The following is a 21,321-nucleotide window of genomic DNA, read 5'->3' on the forward strand; positions in this document are numbered from 1 at the left end:
TGATAGTGATTGCTGTTGCACAATAATTTGCAGAAGAAAGAGGTGTGAAGTTGCTGGAGTCAGGAGTCATGGACTTTAAACATAGTTTTGAGCTCTGACTCTGCTGTCTTAATTGTAAAAGCAGATTGAATGCCAGGATGCCTTGGAAGCAGCTGCTCGGGCAGAGGGCCTGCCACTGGACACCTCCGTGCATTCCCAGCTCAGAATGCTGGACGAAGAGCATCACAAGGGCAAATACCGCCATGGCCTGAATGTGCTGAAACCCATACGGACTACTTCCAAGTAAGTCTTCAGGCTACAAAAGAACTGATACAGCATTTGCTTTTCAAACCAGTCACAAAGAAGGACTGCAGCTGTAGGTCTGCTGACTGATACTGAAAATGTCAGAATTTGTTTAGCAAGTGTTACTGGCCTGGGCCATTAGGTACTCTGAGTACTTTCAACGAAAGGAGGCTTTGTTTTTCTCAGGGATTTACAATTCTGTTTCCTTTTTCATTTGTTTGTGATTTTTTTTTTTTTCCTTTAGACACCAGCACCCTGTTGATAATGCTGGGCTTTTCTCCTGCATGACCTTCTCCTGGCTCACTCCTTTGGCTCACAGAGCGTACAAGAAAGGGGAATTGTTTATGGATGATGTATGGTCTTTATCAAGGCATGAGTCTTCAGATGTCAACTGTAGAAGGTAGAGACATCTTGTTCCTTATTATTTTCTTGTTTCCTTTTTTTTATTACATTTGTTCACAGGCAATGATGTAGTATTGCCCTAGAAAAGCAGCACTGATATTTTGTTCTGCCTTTTCTCAGAATAGTGAAATTTAGTTTTATCCTTCATAGACCACTTCCTCCTGCTGCACTGTCTCTATACTCTTGCCAGTTTCAGTGAACTTAGAGGATTCTGTCTCCAGGAGTGTTTTGCAATTGTTTTTCTGATTGTGCATGTCTTCAAACTATTTTTTTTTTTTTTTTATTAAAGCAAAGTTCTTTCTCAAGGCTACACTGAAAAAAATCTTGTGCTAAAATAATGAAAACGAATACTGACAGTAGCAAGGTGATTTGATTGAATATGTGTCAGATCTTGTGACCAAGCTAGCCTTTTATGGCTAATGAGAATATTTCTCAGGTTTTGACTCCACAACTCTTCTGTCAGATCAGCAAGGAAAGACTGTGACAAGTCAGTATATTAAGATTGCCAAAGAGACTCCAGCCAAAGCAAAAGGCATTCTGTTTTTCATTCCTCTCTTCTGGAGAAGTAACACAACATAGATATTTCAAGACACAGATATTTCTCTTTACCTCACAGAATGTACCATGTGTTTATTTCTCTTGATATCTAGTAATTTTTGTTGCTCTGAGCTAGGAAGTGCTTGGAATTTTCACAAAGTAGTACCTATGAGAGTGTACTTTCTCTGATGGTGAAAAATTTTTAACACAAGGCTTCTGTTTTTATTAGGCTGGAGAGATTGTGGCAGGAAGAACTGAAAGAAAGTGGGCCTGATGATGCTTCTCTCCGGAGGGTTGTGTGGATTTTCTGCCGCACCAGGCTCATCATTTCCATAGTGTGTCTGATGATCACGCAGCTCGCGGGTTTTAGTGGACCAGTAAGTAATATCCATCCTTTTTTTTAACAACCCCAGAGGGCTCCATCTCATGGCCAACTGTAAAATCTTAAGGTTTCATTGCAGAATCACTTAAATGTTTTGACTAGCTAGAAATTTTGGGGCAAAATTCCAGAGTGATTCAAGAATCCAAGATAGGTTTCCTACAGCTGGTGGATCAGTTGCTGAATACCGAGGCAAGTTCTTGGAGAAGGGAGGGGGAGTTTAGGTATCGTGGAGGAAATGCACACTTGTTTTTTCTCTTTGGTTTTGAGTATAGTTTAAAGTTCTTCCTTAACTGGTATGTGGTCTTTTTGCATAAAAGTCTTATGTGCAGGTCTTTTAATTGTTTTCTTTTTCTTTTTGCAATTCTGTAAATTTATCTTGGAATAAAATTCAGTCTGATAAAACACTAATCTTAGATTATTGGCATTAATAGCACAGTCTTCAAGAAGTGGAACGAAACAATTTTATTAGAGCACGACTTAAAAACTAATGTGAGCAGGTCTCAAGGAGTCTGTGGGTATAGTCTTTGCTGATCCTACAGAGAATGGTCAGACAGGTTTCACATAGAAGTGTTAGAGTATGTTATTGCCTCTAGGAACTGCTGCTGTTTGTTGCTATGGGTCGTTATGAAGATAACAACATATGGGACTTGACATTCACACCATTTTTTTGTCACCTGTTTGTTGCACGTGCTGTGCAGATTTACAGTTGAAATTTTGACTAAATTTATTCTCTACACATTTCCCTTGAGGAGTAGGAGCAGTATTACTGCTAGTAGTACACGTTTCAGTGTGCTGGTAAGCTGAAGGTTCATTTCTTGGGTAAGTACACTTGGGTGCACTGTTAGGTGAAATGTCATTTTAAAATGTTTTCCTGCTTTTAAATGTCTTATCAAAATGATGTTCTGCTTTTTAAGCCTTTTTAAAGTTTGCCTTGTTTCATGTAATATGAATAACAATAAATGTTTCTGTGGTATTGTTTTCTTGGTAATAATTTATAGTAGCTTGTATTATAAAATATACCAACATACTTTGGTAATTAACAATAAATCATGATTAAGGTTTTAACAGCACTAGCTTTCCCCAAGAAGAGCTTCTGTCATTGTTTCACTACAGGGCTTTAGTAGCTGCTTTTATCTTTAGCAAAGAACTTGCAGCAGGGTTGCCCCTAATTTCTGTAGTGTAGTTTTCTCAATTTGTCTCAGCCAAACTGCTGAATGAGAGAGAGTGGGAGGGGAAGGAGAAAAACAAACCAACTTGACTTGGCTGGGGGCTACCGCTGCAACTGACGCTCAATTTGGGTAATTTAAAATTGTCTATAGACATTTGCCCATGTACAGGCAACCGTATTAATTTCTCTGAATAAGGAACAATTCCCTTTTGGTTCCATCATTTGGCATGAAAAATAAGTCTTTACCATCCCTCCTCCCTGTTTTTAAAAATGGCATGCCTCATAGCTATGCCTATGCTGTCTCCTGAGAAGTATCAGTGCTTTCTGGTATTGTTACACCCTTTCAGTCACCTGAAGGTGAAAAGGGAGATCAGGAAAAGCACTTGACATGACCTCATGTATTGGTGAAAATTATAAAAATGGAGTTAAACACTATATTAAACTTCAGAAATTTTAATTGAATGTCTGTGACCTTGAAACACCAGCCAACAGCTGCGGCTTTGCTAATGAGCATTGTGATGGTTATAACTAGAAAGGAGCTGTGAGGTTTATTTTTTGTATCAGGTAGATCCTTCAAGGGTCTTCCTTTTTTTTTTTTTTTTTTTTATTTTGATAAATTCTGCATCTGGCACAGTATCCAAACCCGTAACCTGGTGAGACAGCTGCATGTGTCAGACTGCCTTGTAATAACCATCAGAATGTACTGGTACAGGTGAGATACTATTTATCTCCAGTGAATATTTGCTGCCATTTGATCAGCTACCAAAACTTTCAAGTTTAGATTGAGGAGCAAAGAAGATTTTGATTACTAAACATAATCAGTTTAACTCCAGGTCTGAACAATGTACTTGTTTGCAACTGTTCAGAGCTATTCTTCCTCTTTGGGAGATGGGGAAACTTGCTATCTTAGCGGAGTACAGCTTGACAGTTTGGTCAGTTATTGGAGGGGGGAGTGGTAAGCTATTGGAGGTAAGTTTCCTGGTTTCCCAGTTGGCTCCAGTTGCAGCCTGCCCTGTGCTGTCGCACGCTGGCTGCAGCAGGGACGCCGGCACTGCAGTGGGACCAGTGACAGAAGCTGTTCTTTAGAATTTTCAGGATGGCTGTTTTCTGCGTCAGAATGAGACAGTCCTGCTGGGCAGAGCCAACGCCAAGAGCAAAGGTAAGGTAATGTTTATTCAATGGGAATGCTTAAGACAGCCGAGCAGCTAGTACCAACTACTACGGTAATAGTCACAGGAGTTCGTTTTTCCCCATTAGCTTGAGTTTTAGTTTTTGTACTGTAACTTTCTTGTTTTGTAAATAACTTTATGCTGGATTCTTGTCATTAAACTAGTTTGAATTCAAACAGTATGTGTTCAGATGTAACTGTTAATTCTGTGTGACTTTTTTCCCCTCCCTTTTCAAAATTCTTTAATCTGCTGTTTCCTCTTTTCTTTCTTCCGGGAAAAAAAAAAAAAATGGGGGTATAATGTAAGCTGGTCTCTATTTCATCACGGGAGATGCTGAATCTATAAAATAGTGCTGAAAAATTGCACTAAAAAGTTTTGGGAGGAATGAGACCCCAGGAAACATCTGCTATCTTTATACATCCTCTCTTGGAGACTTTCAGCAATGCTGTGGTGTGCGAGAAAATGCTTGCAGTCTGCGACCATGCTGAGTTACAGCTCGTGAGGAAAAAGGGGGATTTTCACCCCAGTTGCTCAGTGACTCGGTTGCATATGTTGGATTGAATACTGGAAAAAGAAGTCAGTAATCTCCTTAGTAACTGCAAACCAACTGTATGCAGTTGTGGTCCAAACAGTCGATGTAAAACTAAATCGAAATAAGGAGAAAGTTGGAATGCAATAGGTCTGTGAATGTGAGCTCCTCACATTTGTTCAGGGATCGGTATGTAAATTTTCTCAGTGGCCACTCATAGAACCTGATGGACATCTGGCTTTAATTCACACCTGTGAAAAAGAAAGAGCAAAATTATTTACAGCATGTTTCCTTGGTTCTGACGTGCAGAATTATTTTCCTCAGAACAGATGAATTTGATCTCCATTTTTTTTTCTGTTATTTGGTGCTGAGCTATAGCTATCAATACCTTTGCTGAAGTAGTGGGGTTTTGGTTTTTTTCCTCTCTCTTCAAACTATACAGAACTCTTATTTGCAAAACCTGGTGTAGCCAAGAGGACTTCAACGGACTATGATGTGAAAGCCTTCTCAAATATTTTCTTTGGTCTCAGATTTTTTTTTTGTTGCTTTTTATTGTGGGCAAAGGTAATTCTCTGCTCTGTACTAGCATATCAAAAGCACCAGTATCTTAAAGCATCACTTGTTGAAAAGCTCTCTAGGAAATCTTTTGCTGTCTATGAAGCCTTACTGTAGGATACTTTTTAAACCAGATTTCAGAATTTGTGCAGCCTCAGAAGCCTCCTCTGTTGGCACCTGCAAGTTTGACTTCTTTTGGACTTCATGAACAAATACTGTTCTGTTTTTGTATCTTTATAATTTTGTGTGTAGTTTCAAATCTAGTTTATGTTAGAGGCTAAGACTGACTGTTAGATATTAGCTCTTTATAATTATCCTGTATGTGCAGACTGTATGTTTATACAATGCTCTACCTGTTGTACAGTGTTTTTGAGATGTTACCATTTAAGATGGCACTTTATTTCAAATAAAAGCCTATTGTTTCGCAGTCAATAGTATTTAATATTGCTGGTGATTGTGAGTTGTATGGTGTTATATTGTGCCGTTGGACCACAAAGAGCTGGAGGTGGGAATCGATGGTTCTGGGGGCTGTCCTCTTTCTGCAGGTGATGTTTGAAATGTGATTCCTGAGGTAAAGTGTTTATATTTTTGGGGGGAGAGGGTATGGGGAGGGATCGAATGGTTAATTTTTTGTCTTTTTTTTTTCTCCCCTGTCCCCAATGATTTGTGGTATTGCGTACCTTGTGCTTTCTGCTTGTTTTTTTCTTTACTATTAAACTGCTGATGTTTATTTCCAGGAATGTTTTGCAAATGTCCTTCTCACTCTTCCCCTCTACAACTGTAGGTACATTGTTCCTTTTTATCAAATAAGCACGTTTGAAGCAAACCAAAGATAAAATAAAAAAGGTCTTAATGTCACGTAAAGGAATGTTTCTTAATGTGCGCAGATGTATAAGTAGTGACTATATTTTAAAACTCTTCTATATGATAATGCATTGCTTTCAGCTAACTGACAGATTTATGTTAAGTTAGAAGACACGGAGGATTAGAAGCGTGCTGCGAGGAATATGGTTCCAAATTAAACTCTCTCTACTTACTAAATTTGACTCAGTGCTTGGCTCTCAGCAGGGCTTTGTGTTACAGTACTTCTTGTATTGACACCTTTTACTTCTAGAAAGAAGATGCTTTCTATTTCAAACGGCTCTTTTAAAAGCAAAGTAGCCTACTTATTTCTAACTTAACATAAAATTGTTGCATGGTCTTCTGGGATGATGGGGTGTTCATGCAAGCTTGCATTTCTTCCTGTAGGCGTTCGTTGTGAAACATCTTTTGGAGTATACCCAACAGAGTGAATCCAACCTGCAGTACAGCTTGTTTTTAGTTTTTGGCATCTTTATGACGGAAATAGTGCGATCTTGGTCCCTTGCGCTAACCTGGGCTTTGAATTACCGCACGGGGGTTAGACTGCGTGGAGCTATCTTGACAATGGCGTTTAAGAAAATTCTTAAGCTGAAGAACATCAAGGAGAAGTCTCTTGGAGAGGTAAGCTGCAGCGTCGTTTTGGAAATTGCAGTGTGAAAAGGGATATGCAATATATTCCTTTGAGAATGAGCTGGGCCTTAAATCTAAATAATCTGTTATGTGTATTTTTCAGCTCATAAATGTATGTTCCAATGATGGTCAAAGGATGTTTGAAGCTGCAGCAGTTGGCAGTTTGTTGGCTGGGGGCCCTATTGTGGCCATCTTAGGAATGGTTTATAATGTGATTATTCTGGGTCCAACAGGCTTCTTGGGCTCTGCTGTCTTCATCCTTTTCTACCCAGCAATGGTGAGTTGGAAAGAGTTGAGACTTGCTTCATTTTTGTTAGGTCAGACATATGTATAGTTCTGAATAGGAGGTATTGAAATGTGCTAGATTTAGCCCATTTATGGCACTGCATGTTGTTGAAGATGTTTCTAAAGATGGTGTATGAAGCCGAAATTTGGAAACAGGAAGCTTAAAATGATAAAGAAAATTAGAAAATGGAAATAGGAAAGCTGATAGATTTGACTGAGCTAAATATGCATAGCTAAATTAAACTGCAGAACGCTCAGGTGCTTGCGGTTGAGGTTGGAAAGACACGAGGCCTCCAGCTTGTGTACAGGAGCTCAGTGTTGCATGAGCACATCGCTCTTGATTTCAACAAAAGATGTTGAAAAGCACCGCATCTGGGAGAGGGTGTTCTTGATTAGTTACTCCTGCCTCTACTTCTGCTGAGCTGTGAAATAGGCTGGTTCAAGCCAAAATCTTCCTGCCTCTAAAATGCCCTGTAAGGCTGCTGAAGATTTGTTACTGTATTCATAATACAAAGTTTTAAAAGCATGGAGGCTGAATACTCCAAGGTCTGCTTTCATCCAATTTATCTGGCCAACAGTAAGGATTAAAATAATGGGAATTATGTTTTAAAGAGGGGAATGAGGAGTGGAGTATGATCATCTTTTCCAGTTCTTTTCAGCAGCCCTTCTCTATTGATGGGGACTCCAAAAGAGATTGCAGGAGTATGAAGAAGGGCAAGGAGCTGAAAGCTTCCTAAAGTAGTGTGTTGGTTTTGAATTTTTTGAATCCCAGGAATGGGATGAATGTAAGAGTAGCAGATACTTAGAAACATGTGAACAACTAATTATTTTTAGATTGGTTTAGTAAAAATGTTAAAACTGTTTTACCACCTTCATAGCACTGGCATATGGTAGAAATTGACCTGGCTGTGTAAAGTCCAGCTTGCTCTTTTGCCTTGTGGGACCAGGTTAAAAAGTTGGCTAAAATGGGTTCTACTGTTCATTTGCCATGAGGGTCAACTTGGTGTGGCTTTAGGTTAATGTGCTTGGAGCCTTTGTGCTTCAGAAACTTTAACAAATCTGGTACTATTCAACGTTGGTAAAAGAGAACACCTTTTATTTTCACAAATTTTATTCTTGTTGAAACTTACTATCGTGAGTCTAGTGCTCAGTGCAGATGGGGTGGGAGGATATGAATAGTGTTTTCAGCCTGACTTTTATGTTAGAACAACAGTTGCCTTGCCCCATGCCTGAATCCCTTTTTCAGATTCAAAATTGGCTTTCTCTGGTAATTAGGAGTTGAACGTACTTGCTTTTTCCGAGTTGTCATTAATGTTGCATGGTGTTGCCTTTTGTTTCAGATGTTTGTATCACGCCTCACAGCTTATTTCAGAAGAAAATGTGTATCAACAACAGATGAGCGTGTGCAAAAGATGAATGAAGTTCTTAATTACATTAAGTTCATTAAAATGTATGCCTGGGTCAAACCATTTTCTCAGAATGTTCAAAGTGAGTTCACACAATCTGTAAATGTTTCTTTTTGTGCAGATGCCCCATTGCTTAGTACCCTGGTGCACCCTCCTAGCTTGGTACCATAGATGCTGATATATGTGCAGTGTAATAACGCTTTCATCCTTCAGGCTTCCTCTTTGTTATGCACGATGGGTTGGACAAACAGACCTGCTTCTAAAGTTTACCCTTCTAGCATAATGACGTTTGTGGCTTGGCACTAATCTTAAATCTTTAAATTTTGTTCTACTTTTTATCATTTAATAAATGTGCTGGCTGCTCCATTTTTAAATAAAGTAAAAAGACCTCTATTCTTTTGGAGACTTACAGACCGTTATAGTTTGTTCCTCTGTAACTGCACTCTTTATAAGAAGGTATATGATGTGATAAATGCTAAAGTGTAGAGTTAGGCCTCTGTTACTCAGTGGTTATAGTGCTATGGTAGTGTCTGTTGTGTATGTACCCCCCGCCCCAAATCATATTTCAAATGTGGTGCTCCTATTTATATTTCTAGAAATTCGTGAGGAAGAACGTAAAATCTTAGAGCGTGCGGGCTACTTCCAGAGCATCACTGTGGGTGTGGCTCCCATAGTTGTAGTCATTGCCAGCGTGGTGACCTTTTCTGTCCATATGGTCCTTGGCTACGATCTTACAGCAGCTCAGGTAACTTACTGCAGCGTTGAAAATATTCTTTACAATATTGCGACAGTAGCTTTTCTGCTAAGCAATTTCTCGTTATCATATTCTTTGCTTTGTGGCTGTGCCTGTGTGGCCAGGCTGTAGCCTTGCTGAGAGAAGTGAACATCTGATGGGTGTGACAGCAGCAGACGTAGTCTTATATTTTGCACAAAAAGCTCTCGGTGCTGTTTCAGTCCTGACCTTCCCCAGAACAGGTTTTGAGCTGAATGTAAACGAGCGCTCCTGTTTGCTATTCAGATAGGGCATTGGGATTACTGGATGTTCTCATTTTACAGTGTGCTTGGATGCAAAGAGCACAAATGTCTTACAGCAGGATTTGAACTTGGGTCTTCACAAATAATAGGCTAATGCAGAATTTGCTAGCTGCTGCTTTCGGTAGACCTACAAACACTGAAGATGTCTGTCTTGGTCTGTTACAAAGCACTGGAGAAAGCTGGGTAGATCTGCTGTTTTCTGCTGTTCGAGAATATGTTGAATATTTAAGTGATTATTCTTGGACTGTGGGCCTTTTCTATGGCTTTGAATTGCTGCTGTGACATTTCAGTTTTTAGAAGGCTGGAGCTGTTAATATATTGCATCCAAATGTGATTTTCTTTCTTGTCTCATTTTTAGGCATTCACAGTGGTCACTGTCTTTAATTCAATGACTTTTGCTCTAAAAGTAACACCTTTCTCAGTGAAGTCTCTATCTGAGGCATCTGTTTCTGTTGACAGATTTAAGGTAAGCAGTCATTTGGCCTTGCAGTTTTAACTGTAAGTGTGGAGTGTCGTATGTGTATAATAGATGCTAAGGGAACACTTGGAAGAGAATGTTGTTTTAATGGCCGAGGAGTTTTTTTTCTTTGCACTTAGCACTCCAGATTATTAGATTCTGCAAAAGAGATACAAATCTAGTGAAGGAATATTAGAAGTTTAAGATAATACCAACGTGGGAAGCACAATATTCTTATTTAATCATTTTAGGATCTTGATGTCGGCCACTGTAAGAGATAGAATACAGGACTAGACGGCTCACAGTATAATAATTCCTAAACTCCCTTTTAAGACTACCTGCATGAAAAGACAGCGCAACATGTCTGCAATGAAATTTCATGTTTTGCTAATGAAACTCTTTGTGGAAACGTCATGTATTATGTAGGCAGCTTTGCACAAACCAGTAGAGTTTTATTTGTAGTCATGGAAAACTGAGGTTTTATATTTCCAGACCAGATTAAGTGACTGAAACTCCACTATATGAATAAAATACAGTTGTGATCTGATGAAACAGAATCTATAGCAGAAAATTAAAACCTGTATAACAAACAATCCTATCTCATCCTTCAGTCCCTGTGAAGTGAATACACTGTGTTTACTTTAGTATGAACTCAGAGGACAGGCCTTTATTTTGTATTCTCTCTTGAAGACAATAGTGCATTGCACATTGCAGAAATTTCCAAATAGGATTCCATAACCATTAACAGATACATGGACTCTGTGTAGTGCATTCATGAAACAAATCTGGGTGTGAGAGGACTGGGATCTGCCAAATGGCTTTGCAATCCCATTGCTTTTGAGCATTTTTGTTTCATCTTCTGCGTCATCCTAAATCAGGCTTTCTTATATTGAAATGCACTGAAGGGAGCTTTGGGGGGAAGAGAAGGAGAGGGGAAATTGTAATGTCTCCCAGTTTTACTGTAAACAGTGTAATCTGTGCAGGGAGTGTAACACAAGGTGGGGATACTCTAGCATCACAGTAAAAATATAACTGACTTTTTGGCTCTGTAAATCAGTATGAGCTTTCTTATGAATGTATGATTCGGGCAGAGCAATTGCAAGAGTAAATAAGGCTGAGAATTGAGAAGTCTTTAATTGCAAAAGGCTTCTTAGTTCAAAACATAAATTATGTAAGTGGAAAACATTTTATCTTGTAATTAAACTCTGTGAAAAATCTCTTCCTAATCTGTGTTGATTGTAAATACTGATGGATGTGGTGGAAAACATGATACAATGGAATTCATGGCTTACTTCTTATTGTTAAGCAGCCCAAGATATGTCAGCTAAATTTGTGTGAGATGACTTTTTCCCGTTAGAAAAGTTGAAGGGTAAGGGCTGAAATTACAAGTCATTCCATCTCCTTCCACAATGAGTTGGTGTGCAGGACAAATCAGTCACTTTCTCTCAAAGTGACCTCTCCTCTCCAACCCATGTATTCTATTCATGTGTTTTCAATCTGGAAATTACAGAGCTGCAGTTGCAAACTGTGTTAAAAGAATAACCCCCTATCGTATTGCATCCGGAGCATTGCAGTTCTGTAAAAGTCTTGGTGTATCTAAGTGCTTCCACCACATCCAGGAACGACCCGGCCACTTAGCAGGCCTGGAGTTAGTTTACACTAATGAGCTACCTTTTGCTCTTCAGCTTCCTCCTACTATATAGCCTGATGTGTTTTGCTGCGTGAGTGTGCCGTAGGCTTGTCTCCCAGTCTTGATCAGGTGTCTCATCTTTACACCTCTCTCACAACTCCTATCAGAGTTTATTTCTAATGGAAGAGGTTCATATGATAAAGAAAAAACCAGCCAATCCTCACACCGCGATAGAGGTGAAAAATGCTACCTTGGCTTGGGACTTCTCCCACGCCAGCGTCCAGAGCTCACCAAAGTTGACCCCCAAAGTGAAAAAAGACAAGAAAGTCACCAAGGGCAAGAAAGAGAAGATGAAGCTGCAGAATGAGGGACAGCAAGCTGTGCTGGCAGAGCAGAAGGGCCATCTTCTAGTGGACAATGATGACCATCCTAGCCCTGAAGAGGAGAACAAAATCATCCACCTGGTTAACCTTCGGCTTCAGAGGACTCTCTACAACATTGACTTGGAGATAGAAAAGGTAAGAGAAGAAAGGAGGAAATCTGAGCTTTCAAAAGGCCTCAGTTTTAGCCGTCCCTTGGAATACAGCGCTGTGTATTTTTGCATGAAATGGAGCATATTGCTTTTGTGCACTCCTGTAATATCCATGGCAACTGCAGTATCCAGGATGCAGTGTCTGATCTCGATGTAAACAGCTGTGCCATTTTAGCAAACTAGATCTTTGCAAACAGCCTAGGAAACAACTGCAGGTTGTATAGCTTTCACATCTAACTGGTGGTTTTGCTGTTTGTAGCTCTCAGTACAGTATATGAGCCACTAAACTTGAAGAATCAGCAGGGCAGCAGGGCTGTCAGTGGGGTATGGGTGGATGGTGTATTCCTGCAGCCATTTGATAATTTTACAGGGTTTCAGCTGTATTCTGGGTGAACATTTTAGGTGATTCGGTGTTCTAATGGAGCATAACAGTGCTTTTCATTGAAGAATGTGCAATTTTCTTCCTTGAGAATTTTTGTATGGTAGCAGGACACAGAGATTTTCAAGAATTTAGAAGCAGTTGGGGTCCTCATTCCAGGATGGGTAAAAGCATGTAAAATGTCAAAGAAAAAGCATTGAACTTAGTACATGACATCTTATACAAATACAAAAATTTTGCAGTCTGGCAGTTGGATGTTGTAGTAATGGGATCCATGCATTTATTAAGATATTTATGGTAAAATTGTCTCCGGTAGTCATATGAATACAGGGATAGTTTAAACTATTTTAAGCTATAAACTCCCCTATATTTTCAACTTTTGAGAAGGATGCATATAGTTTAAAAATAGCCTTGAAAAAGGAGTACACAGTTACTTGAAAATGTAAAGGCTAGTTTTCTGTCAGAAGTTTGTAAATGAGAGGAGGCCAGCAATGTGTTCCACAAATGGCTATATACCCTTTTTGTCCACTTTACCTTTTTGTACAAAAGGAACAAAAATAGTTTTGACGAATTCATTGTTTAATGTGGATATCAACCCGCCCATTTTATTGCAGAGAAATGCTTCACAGTGACTGGATTCTAGCTAGCCTTTTCTTGATATGTGTTCCTTAGCAAACTGCATCTCATAGGCAAGGAGTTTTACTGGACCCATATATCCTAAATTATGCTTTTCTTTCAGTCTTTCCCTCTTTATACCTTTCCTTACCACTCTCAGAAGCATCTTGGTGCATTCTCTTCAGGCAGGCCTTGGTGCTTTTGGCGGAGTGCAGCATTCTCTGGGCCTGTATCAGGCCCAGTCAAAGGGAAGCTGATCTTAAAATGCATTCATTTTTACCTGTAGAGTTGATTCAGTTTTAGTCCACTGTGGGATAGTATTCAGCCTTTATTATTTGCGAGTTAAAATACTGTCTTGCTTTGTCTGTTATGTCCCTTTTCAGCTGTCATTAATGCCCAACTGTCCCCTCGGAGGTATTAAAGGTAGTCCAAATTCTGAGAGGGATGGAGAATGTAAGAAACGAGTACCAGAATTTATTTTTTTTCTGTCTAGGGAAAACTTGTTGGAATTTGTGGCAGTGTGGGGAGTGGAAAAACTTCACTTATCTCAGCAATTTTAGGACAGGTGAGACATTCTGTTTTGACTACTACTGCTCTTCTCTCTCCTATCTCCTATTTCATTTATTTGTACGCTGTAGAAGAAAGTCTATTCTAAACATTGAATAGCATAATTTCACAGTTTATCTTTAATTTCAGATGACCCTGTTGGAGGGTAGCATTGCAGTAAGTGGAACATTTGCATACGTGGCCCAGCAGGCCTGGATTCTCAATGCTACGCTTCGGGACAACATTCTTTTTGGCAAGGAATATGATGAAGAAAGGTTTGTCAGAACTGTTTGCTGGTTTTCAGGAAAGCTTAGTAATTCTTGGCCCAAGTGTGGGAAAAATCTAATGCAGAGTACACTGCAGTTAAAGCCTATGTATCCTTGTAGAGTCTGTCTTTAAGTCTCATTTAAGAGCCTGCCTCTCTTGCAGGTGGGCACTGTGGCTGATAGCTGTCAGTGCGCCTGTCATTGCCCATTTGTTGTAGTGAGGGCTGTACCTCACGCTGGAGTACTGTCTGATCTCTGTTTTTAGCAGCTGCTGTGGAGCAGCACTGAATTGGCATTTGCTCTTGCTGTCCTGGCCTTGCCTTCTTTAAACACAGCTGCTGTTTGCAATGTACTGGCACCTTCCATGGCCCTCCCCCAGTGGGGGCCTTCCCTGTGGCCTGTGCTAGCTATCCCTGGAGAGAAATTGCCTCCTTACCTTCACTGTACTTCAGAAGTAGGTGTTTAATTATTATCCTCAGTTTCCTCCTGGGAATCCAACGCAGATCATTTGTTTTAGACTGCTGGAATGTCTGCTGTTAGCGTAGAAAGTGAGATAATGCTGTACTAGCTAGATACTTGAGGGGAAAAAAACAAGAGTGTTCTTACTACGTATCTAATTGTTCTTTAGATACAATACGGTGTTGAATGGTTGCTGTCTAAGACCTGACCTAGCCATCCTTCCAAATGGGGACCTGACAGAGGTATAAATTTTGCTTATAGTAAACTAATTAGTAGATGGAGAAAAGTAGAGTTTTGGTTCGGTAGACTAGACTGGAGTGAGGGGAACATCAGTCTGGTATGCATATAAGCCAAGCTGTTGAATGCAGCTTCTTGAGCTGAGCTTATCAATGCAGGCCCTGGGCCATTGAGAGTTGTGTCATGTCTTTGACTCAGATGTTGACAATCTGGGAGTTTTTTATTTTGTTGCAAATTTAGCTGCCTTAACAGGACCTTTTTGAACTCGATTTAAAATAGCTAAGAAAAAAGCATGGCTATGTTAATACAAAAAAAGTAAAATAAGCAAAAAAGTACTGCCACGTTTCAAGCATATTAACCTGGTGTTTGAATGTATAACACATTTCACAAAGAAGTGGACACTTAAACTAGAATATATATATATTAAAACAATATATAATATTATGGGGGGTATGTGTGTACATATATAAATAAAAATATTATGGTCTGCTTCGTTCAGATCACCTCTTGAGCTCTGAATGTCGGTGTTGCATGGTGCTGTAGAAATAAAATAATGGGTGTGTGTCTGTGCAGATTGGTGAACGAGGGGCTAACCTGAGTGGAGGACAGCGTCAGAGAATCAGTCTGGCTCGAGCCCTGTACAGTGACAGGAGCATTTACATCCTTGATGATCCCCTTAGTGCCTTAGATGCTCATGTTGGAAATCACATTTTTAACAGTGCAATAAGGAAGCACCTGAAGTCAAAGACAGTCCTTTTCATCACTCATCAGCTTCAGGTACTACATCTCTCATACTTTCTTTCTTGGACTTTCTTGAAATACTGTTTAGGCAGTTGCCTTCATACTGGAAATTTCTGTGCCCTGACCTGTTACAGCACAGCCCTGTCCGTCTATAGGATGCATGGTTTACGTTTACAAACTAGGTTTGCAAATATGCACGAAGCACAATCTAATTCTTTATTTGATACCAGTGCTGCTTGGTGTCTGGTCTGGACTGGTAACACTTGGCTAAAGAAAATTTACCAGAGAAATAAATACCTTGTTCAAAACCACTTTTGCTAACTTGCTGTAAAGCTAGCTCATCACATCAGAAAAACAAGATTTGGTGTCAATAAATCAGAATGGATGTATTCTGAGATTTTTTTTTTTGCTGTCTTCTGTGCATAGAAATATTAATACTTCGTATATCAGTATTTGCAGTGTTTAAGTATCCTGAATTGTGTCTTCCATAATAGATTGTTTTTGATAGAACGTAAAAACTTTTTATTTGTGTACAGTGAGAGTAATCATGGTGCTCTAGGCAACACAGGACCTTTAAAAATCAGATCTCTGTTACCTCGGAAGAGGTGTGTTGTGTGCAAGTGTCTATAAATTACTGAAAAGGATTGTGTGGGAGTGTGTCTGATTATTGGACATAATGATAAAGACTTGTTCTTACTGCCATTTTCTCCAGTATCTTGTTGACTGTGATGAAGTGATCTTCATGAAAGAAGGCTGCATTACTGAGCGAGGAAGTCATGAGGAACTGATGAATTTAAATGGGGACTATGCAACTATTTTTAATAACCTACAGCTGGGAGAAACACCACATATTGAGGTACTTGTTTCTTTATGTTCAAGTGCTCTGAATGATGACTTTTCTGATGAGATGAGCTAAATGACATAGTTGGAAGACTGGAAAATGGCTTCACATGCTCATGTGTTGATCTGACCAATAGGTTTCCTGTAGAATAATCTGTGCTTTGTTAGCACTTCGTATTTGCAGTCACAGTTCGTCTTTAGGGAATGCGTAGTAGAGAGAACTCTGCCAACGAGCTCATGAGTCAAACATGAAAGTAATGTATCGTCTCCTCTGGTCATGCTCAGAGCAGGAAGCTTGTTGTTTCTTTTATTGTACGCCTCACTTCTTAATTTACCTCCAAATTAGTACAGACCTGGACCAACCAGTGTCTGAAAAAATTCTTACTGGTTTGTTACTTCTTTTTCACATAGGGTGTGACTGAGGCATAGGGAAAGTGATCCAACTTGACAAAAGTTAGATGTGACATTTTTTTGGAAATGTAACTGAAAATGCTTTGTTTTGGGGGGTCTTGAGAAAAAAATTGTTGCTTGACACTGCTTCTGTTATGAAACAATGGCTTGGATTATGAAACAATGCAAAGTTGGATTTGTGCTCTAGTATTTTAGTCGGGGGAAAAATTGTAAATCTAGAAAATAACAAGAACCATTCAGTTGGACATGCAGTTGAATTTTCACAATTTAATTTTTCCTACCTTTCTCCTGTTTGTTTCCTAAAGTTATTCTTTGGAGCAAGCAACTTTACTGCTTTTTATTTGCTGATGATTTACTTTTCTAAGTGTTGTGTGCATTTTCTCTTAATAAGAAGAGATTAAAAAGCACATTAGTAGTTTATTTTTTAAGAGATGAGAGGCTGCTTATTCGCAAGTTGGAGACATGTAAAAAAAAAAAGTTTCTGAAAAGGTGGCATTGTGATAAATATAGAGATATAGAAGGTGCTTGGTGAAATTTTCTCCTGGGAGATGTTAGTGAAAGAAGCAAAAGAATGTAATGCATTGCTCTGCATATCCTTTCTGAGGCATGAAGATTATAGTTCTGCCATTTTAAGATTAATGTAATGACAATTAACATGAGATTCTCCAGTCTACATGCTTGGCTGACCTTCACTGTCTCTCTGTAAACACTAGCTCATGGAAGGAGCATTAATTTGCATTCCCGATGGGATAAGAAGAAATGGATGGTAAAGTTAGATTCTCTGTCGTTTGACATGTGTGAGATATCTCTTCTCACGTGAAGTGTGGGAAGAGGACCCTGAAGGTGCTCTGTAGGGGGTTTCAATTAATGTACGCTGTTTCTGAACAAGTAGTAACTTCCATTTGTGGGAAGATGGCTGGGTTTAGAACAGTAACTGTGTGGGCACTTTAGTGTTTGGACATTTGATTTCTGGAAGACCGAGTTAACCTGACTTTGTCCTTAGAGACATTTCATGAGAGCTTTCCTGAGTGAAGTACTAGGGTGTTTGGGGAAAAAAAGCCTCTTAATAAAATTGTGAGTTATTTTTACAAGGGACAGGGGGGTTGTACGTTTCTCTCAGTAGTAGGGGTCTCATTCCTCTACCATGTAGGCACATAGTGTCACTGATTCTGGAAATTAACCTTGCACACTACCAGTACAGATTGGTAGCGGTTCGGATTAATAGAGGAGGAGAATTTAATCCACCAGAGTTGGCAGTCATCCATAATAACAGCAAAGTTAATATCCTCCTTGATATGGATGCTAAGCTATTGAAAGCCTTTGTCCTTAGGAGGCAGCTTATAAAAAGTTTGGATTCAGATATGAAAATGTCAAAGCAAATTACTCCGGTATGTTTAGTGTCATTGTTTTCCTGCAGATTAATATAAAGAAGAACACAAACAGTTCACTGAAAAGACCCCAGGATAAAAGTACCAAAACAGGGTCTGTGAAGAAGGAGAAAGTTGTAAAGAAGGAAGAGGGTAACTATGTAATCAGATTTCTGGCTGTAATTATTTTATACACCAATAAGCTCGAAACATTTGCTTTCAAAGTGTATTATGAATGTACCTCTCAGGTTTTGAAAGCTGTCTCAAGTCCTGGTCACTCAGCATCGTTGATAGGACACAGGCAGTGGGCAAAGAACATTCATTAATTCATTAAATATGGGTGTCTGCACAATGTTTTTTAAGTTGAATCAGGCTGCTGCTGGTCAGATGCCATCGGCACAAAGGAGCTTGTAGTACCCTGTCTCTCACACCACCTCTCCCTCCTGTCCTAAGAGAGGAATGTGTATAGCTTGGTACTTGCAGAGTCCTAGGCAGAACATGGCATTTATGTATGAAGAATTGGAAGATCTGACCTCTGTTTTGTGGTTCTCTCTGTTTAATGTTAACTTTGAATTTCAGCAGGGTTTAAAAAGCAATAGTGCAGCTGATACCAGCCTAGTATTTAAGTCTGTGCTGATTACGCTTTTTCAGACATACCATGACATGAATGATTCTGCAGAGGAAATGTGACTTTGTGAAAAACTGTTTGAACCATTGAGTTCTACGTATTAAGTAATGTCTGTGTTTCTGAAAGTACTCTGTACAGTTTGAAAATGACTGCAGTTTCATGTGTGTTCACAAACTTACAGAAGTTTCATGGAACAGCTTTCTTTTCCTCACTGCTTCCTCCTCTTTTGTTTCACAGGCCAGTTGGTCCAGTTGGAAGAGAAAGGCAAAGGCTCTGTCCCCTGGTCTGTTTATGGTATCTACATTCAGGCAGCTGGAGGCCCCTTTGCATTCCTCGTCATCATGGCACTGTTTGTGCTGAACGTGGGCAGTACAGCTTTTAGCAACTGGTGGCTGAGTTTCTGGATCAAGCAAGGCAGTGGAGTAAGATAAATAGCTTTTCTACTCTCTTGCATCTAACGGGCAGGGGGTTGCTTTCCTAGAGTAATCCCAAGCAGTCCTGTGAGACCAAATGTTGGTTCCTAATTTAAGCAAGTTGTAAGGCTGCCCAGGAGGTGATCTCGCTAGAGAGCTCATCTCCAAGAATAAGAGAGCTCCACTAATAAGATAGATATAATAGCTCATGTGTTTTTATATTGCCCTCTTGTTCCTTATCTTGGTTAGTCTAAGAAAAGGAAGTGAAAATGTGAAAGGGGCCAACAAGCTGCAGGAGGAATTACTAATTTTAGTGCTGTTTTTTGTTTGAACGTGACCTTACATCTAACAGGATAATCTTGTTAAAGTATATGGCTTTAAGTCAAATGAATTTTGGGAGTTGCTTTGAAGGCTGTGATGACCTGGGATGGTTTGGGACTTTTCCCACTCTAGGGCCTTTGATTGCAAGTCTCATTGCGTTTAAAGATTCAAATATAACTGCAAGATTTTTTGGGGGGAGGAGCGGGGGGAGCAAACTACTAACCTCAGAGAGGAAATAATGAAGTGCAGATGGCCAACAACATTAAAATAAGCAACGAGGTCCTTAAACATACTTAAAGATTAAAAAAAAAAAAAAAGAGAATGAGAATGTACGACAGTGTGACAGTAAAGAATGTACTGCATACTGGCAGAAAATAACAACCATGTTTGATAAGAAGGCAATGTACAACTTATCCAAGGTGAATATTGCTGTGTAACAGGAGTGGTGGTATGCGAGTATCTGGCATTGTTCAGAAGAACACAAGAAATGATAAGCATGAAATGAGAGATTAGGAATCATATGAAGTAGGTATTGTAGTATTTTCAAAGATATTGTAGGAAAAAGGCCAAGGGCAACAAATACAAAACATCAAGTATCTCTGCTAGGGAAAACTTCCTGAAGTATTCAAAGGTCATTGAAGTACTTTATTTAAAGAAGAAATATCAAATATGGTGGGAGGGGACAGAGGACAGTTAAATTCTACCACGTGTAATGTGTACATGCTTAATCCTTGTCTTAAACTAACTCTTCACCGAAACCTTGAATTTTCTGCAGAACACCACCGTGACTTTGGGAAATGATACTGTCATAAGCAACAGTATGAAAGATAACCCTCACATGCATTACTATGCTGGCATCTATGCACTGTCTATGGCAGTTATGTTGATCCTGAAAGCTGTTCGTGGCGTTGTCTTTGTAAAGGTATGTGCCAATGCTGTTGTTTTCCTTATCTCCCCACCTCCTACTTCTGCATATTCCTGTCACTGTGGTTCTTTTGGTCACCTCTCAGGAGAGGCTTTTGAACCAGAGGAAGTCAGATCACGGATTGTGGGGTTTCTGTAAGTCATCTCTTGGGGCTGCACCATGCTTTCTGTTAAACTTCTTCCCAAATTAATAGCTTCCTTCCACTGGTTGGAAGCACAGAATGCAAGAAAAGAACCTTATGGTTGGAGAGAGAAAATGAGCAGAATGTTTTGGTGCCCAGGGGAGGAGCAGTGACAGGAAGGCAAACATTCTTTCATAATGCTACATTTTCTGCATTGTCAGGGAACTCTCAGAGCATCCTCAAGGCTCCATGATGAGCTCTTCCGACGGATTCTGCGTAGCCCCATGAAGTTCTTTGACACTACACCCACTGGGCGGATTCTCAACAGATTTTCCAAAGACATGGATGAAGGTACATCTCACCGTGTGCCCTGTAGATCCCACATTCAGACCTCCCAGTTAACTCCTTAATACTCTCCAGTCTCTTGCTGTTGGGGTCATCGTACCCTATATCCATTGCTAAATGTGTACTTGTAATAGACAAAGCAGGAATTGGGATGTACCTGGGTTATGATTCTAGAAGGCAGGTGATATCTCAAGTCTGGCCGTTCACTTATAAAGAAGAAAATGTGCAGCTGCTTTTATACCTACAGACGGCACATGGACTTTTAGCAGTTAATGCAGGGGGAACCTAGAGTGTCAGGGTGAAGCTGATGTGCAGCAAAGGTGGTAATTGGGTCAGAGTTGCATCAGTGCTATTTCTGCAAATGGGAATAATTGGAAAGACTACTAGAATCTCAGAAGATAAAAGCACGCCTGATGAAAATGTACATTTTTAATTTGAATAAACCATGAGAAATCACTGTCCTTGTCAATGATGATGTACAGCTGGACTGAATTGCTTTATATAGGTCGTTTCAGCTTTCTGTGCTCAAGATCTTCCTCTTTTCCTTCCATCTCTTCCAGTTGATGTTCGTTTGCCATTTCAAGCAGAAATGTTCATCCAGAATGTCATCCTTGTGTTCTTCTGTGTGGGGGTGATTTCTGGGGTTTTCCCCTGGTTCCTGGTGGCAGTGGGGCCCCTCATTGTCCTGTTCACGGTTCTGCATGTTGTGTCTAGGTAAGTGCATCAGCTGCTTTGACTAAAAGTAGGGAGGCTTTGATCTGTTATTAAGGACATAGGGTTCTTCAAATATATATGCATCAATGTAGTGGTTGGCATATGGTGGTTGTACATGTCACTTAAAAGTGCT

General features: G+C 39.7%; 1 protein-coding gene across 11 annotated transcripts in view; it reads left to right on the forward strand.

Annotated features, from left to right (window-relative positions):
- ABCC5 (ATP binding cassette subfamily C member 5) overlaps positions 1 to 21,321 on the forward strand; it is a 53,752-nt gene that overhangs the window by 17,652 nt on the left and 14,779 nt on the right. For 6 of the 11 annotated variants that reach the window (XR_014229055.1, XR_014229056.1, XM_082320339.1 and 3 more), the window contains 19 exons: positions 122 to 282; positions 527 to 682; positions 1,451 to 1,598; positions 6,273 to 6,506; positions 6,619 to 6,792; positions 8,141 to 8,288; positions 8,803 to 8,951; positions 9,600 to 9,707; positions 11,496 to 11,846; positions 13,348 to 13,419; positions 13,551 to 13,675; positions 14,295 to 14,367; positions 14,936 to 15,139; positions 15,816 to 15,959; positions 17,772 to 17,874; positions 18,587 to 18,771; positions 19,859 to 20,005; positions 20,351 to 20,480; positions 21,035 to 21,188. Coding sequence is in view for 9 of the 11 variants with exons in the window: in XM_082320339.1 (XP_082176465.1) it covers positions 122 to 282; positions 527 to 682; positions 1,451 to 1,598; positions 6,273 to 6,506; positions 6,619 to 6,792; positions 8,141 to 8,288; positions 8,803 to 8,951; positions 9,600 to 9,707; positions 11,496 to 11,846; positions 13,348 to 13,419; positions 13,551 to 13,675; positions 14,295 to 14,367; positions 14,936 to 15,139; positions 15,816 to 15,959; positions 17,772 to 17,874; positions 18,587 to 18,771; positions 19,859 to 20,005; positions 20,351 to 20,480; positions 21,035 to 21,188 (2,966 nt within the window). In the remaining 2 variants the exon portion in view is untranslated. The remainder of the gene's footprint in view (positions 1 to 121; positions 283 to 526; positions 683 to 1,450; positions 1,599 to 6,272; positions 6,507 to 6,618; positions 6,793 to 8,140; positions 8,289 to 8,802; positions 8,952 to 9,599; positions 9,708 to 11,495; positions 11,847 to 13,347; positions 13,420 to 13,550; positions 13,676 to 14,294; positions 14,368 to 14,935; positions 15,140 to 15,815; positions 15,960 to 17,771; positions 17,875 to 18,586; positions 18,772 to 19,858; positions 20,006 to 20,350; positions 20,481 to 21,034; positions 21,189 to 21,321) is intronic. The other 5 variants (XM_082320342.1, XM_082320344.1, XM_082320346.1 and 2 more) reach the window with 1 other exon arrangement.

This window comes from Platalea leucorodia (genome assembly GCF_965183815.1).
Source record: "Platalea leucorodia genome assembly, chromosome: 8".
NCBI classification, from domain to species: Eukaryota; Metazoa; Chordata; class Aves; order Pelecaniformes; family Threskiornithidae; genus Platalea; species Platalea leucorodia.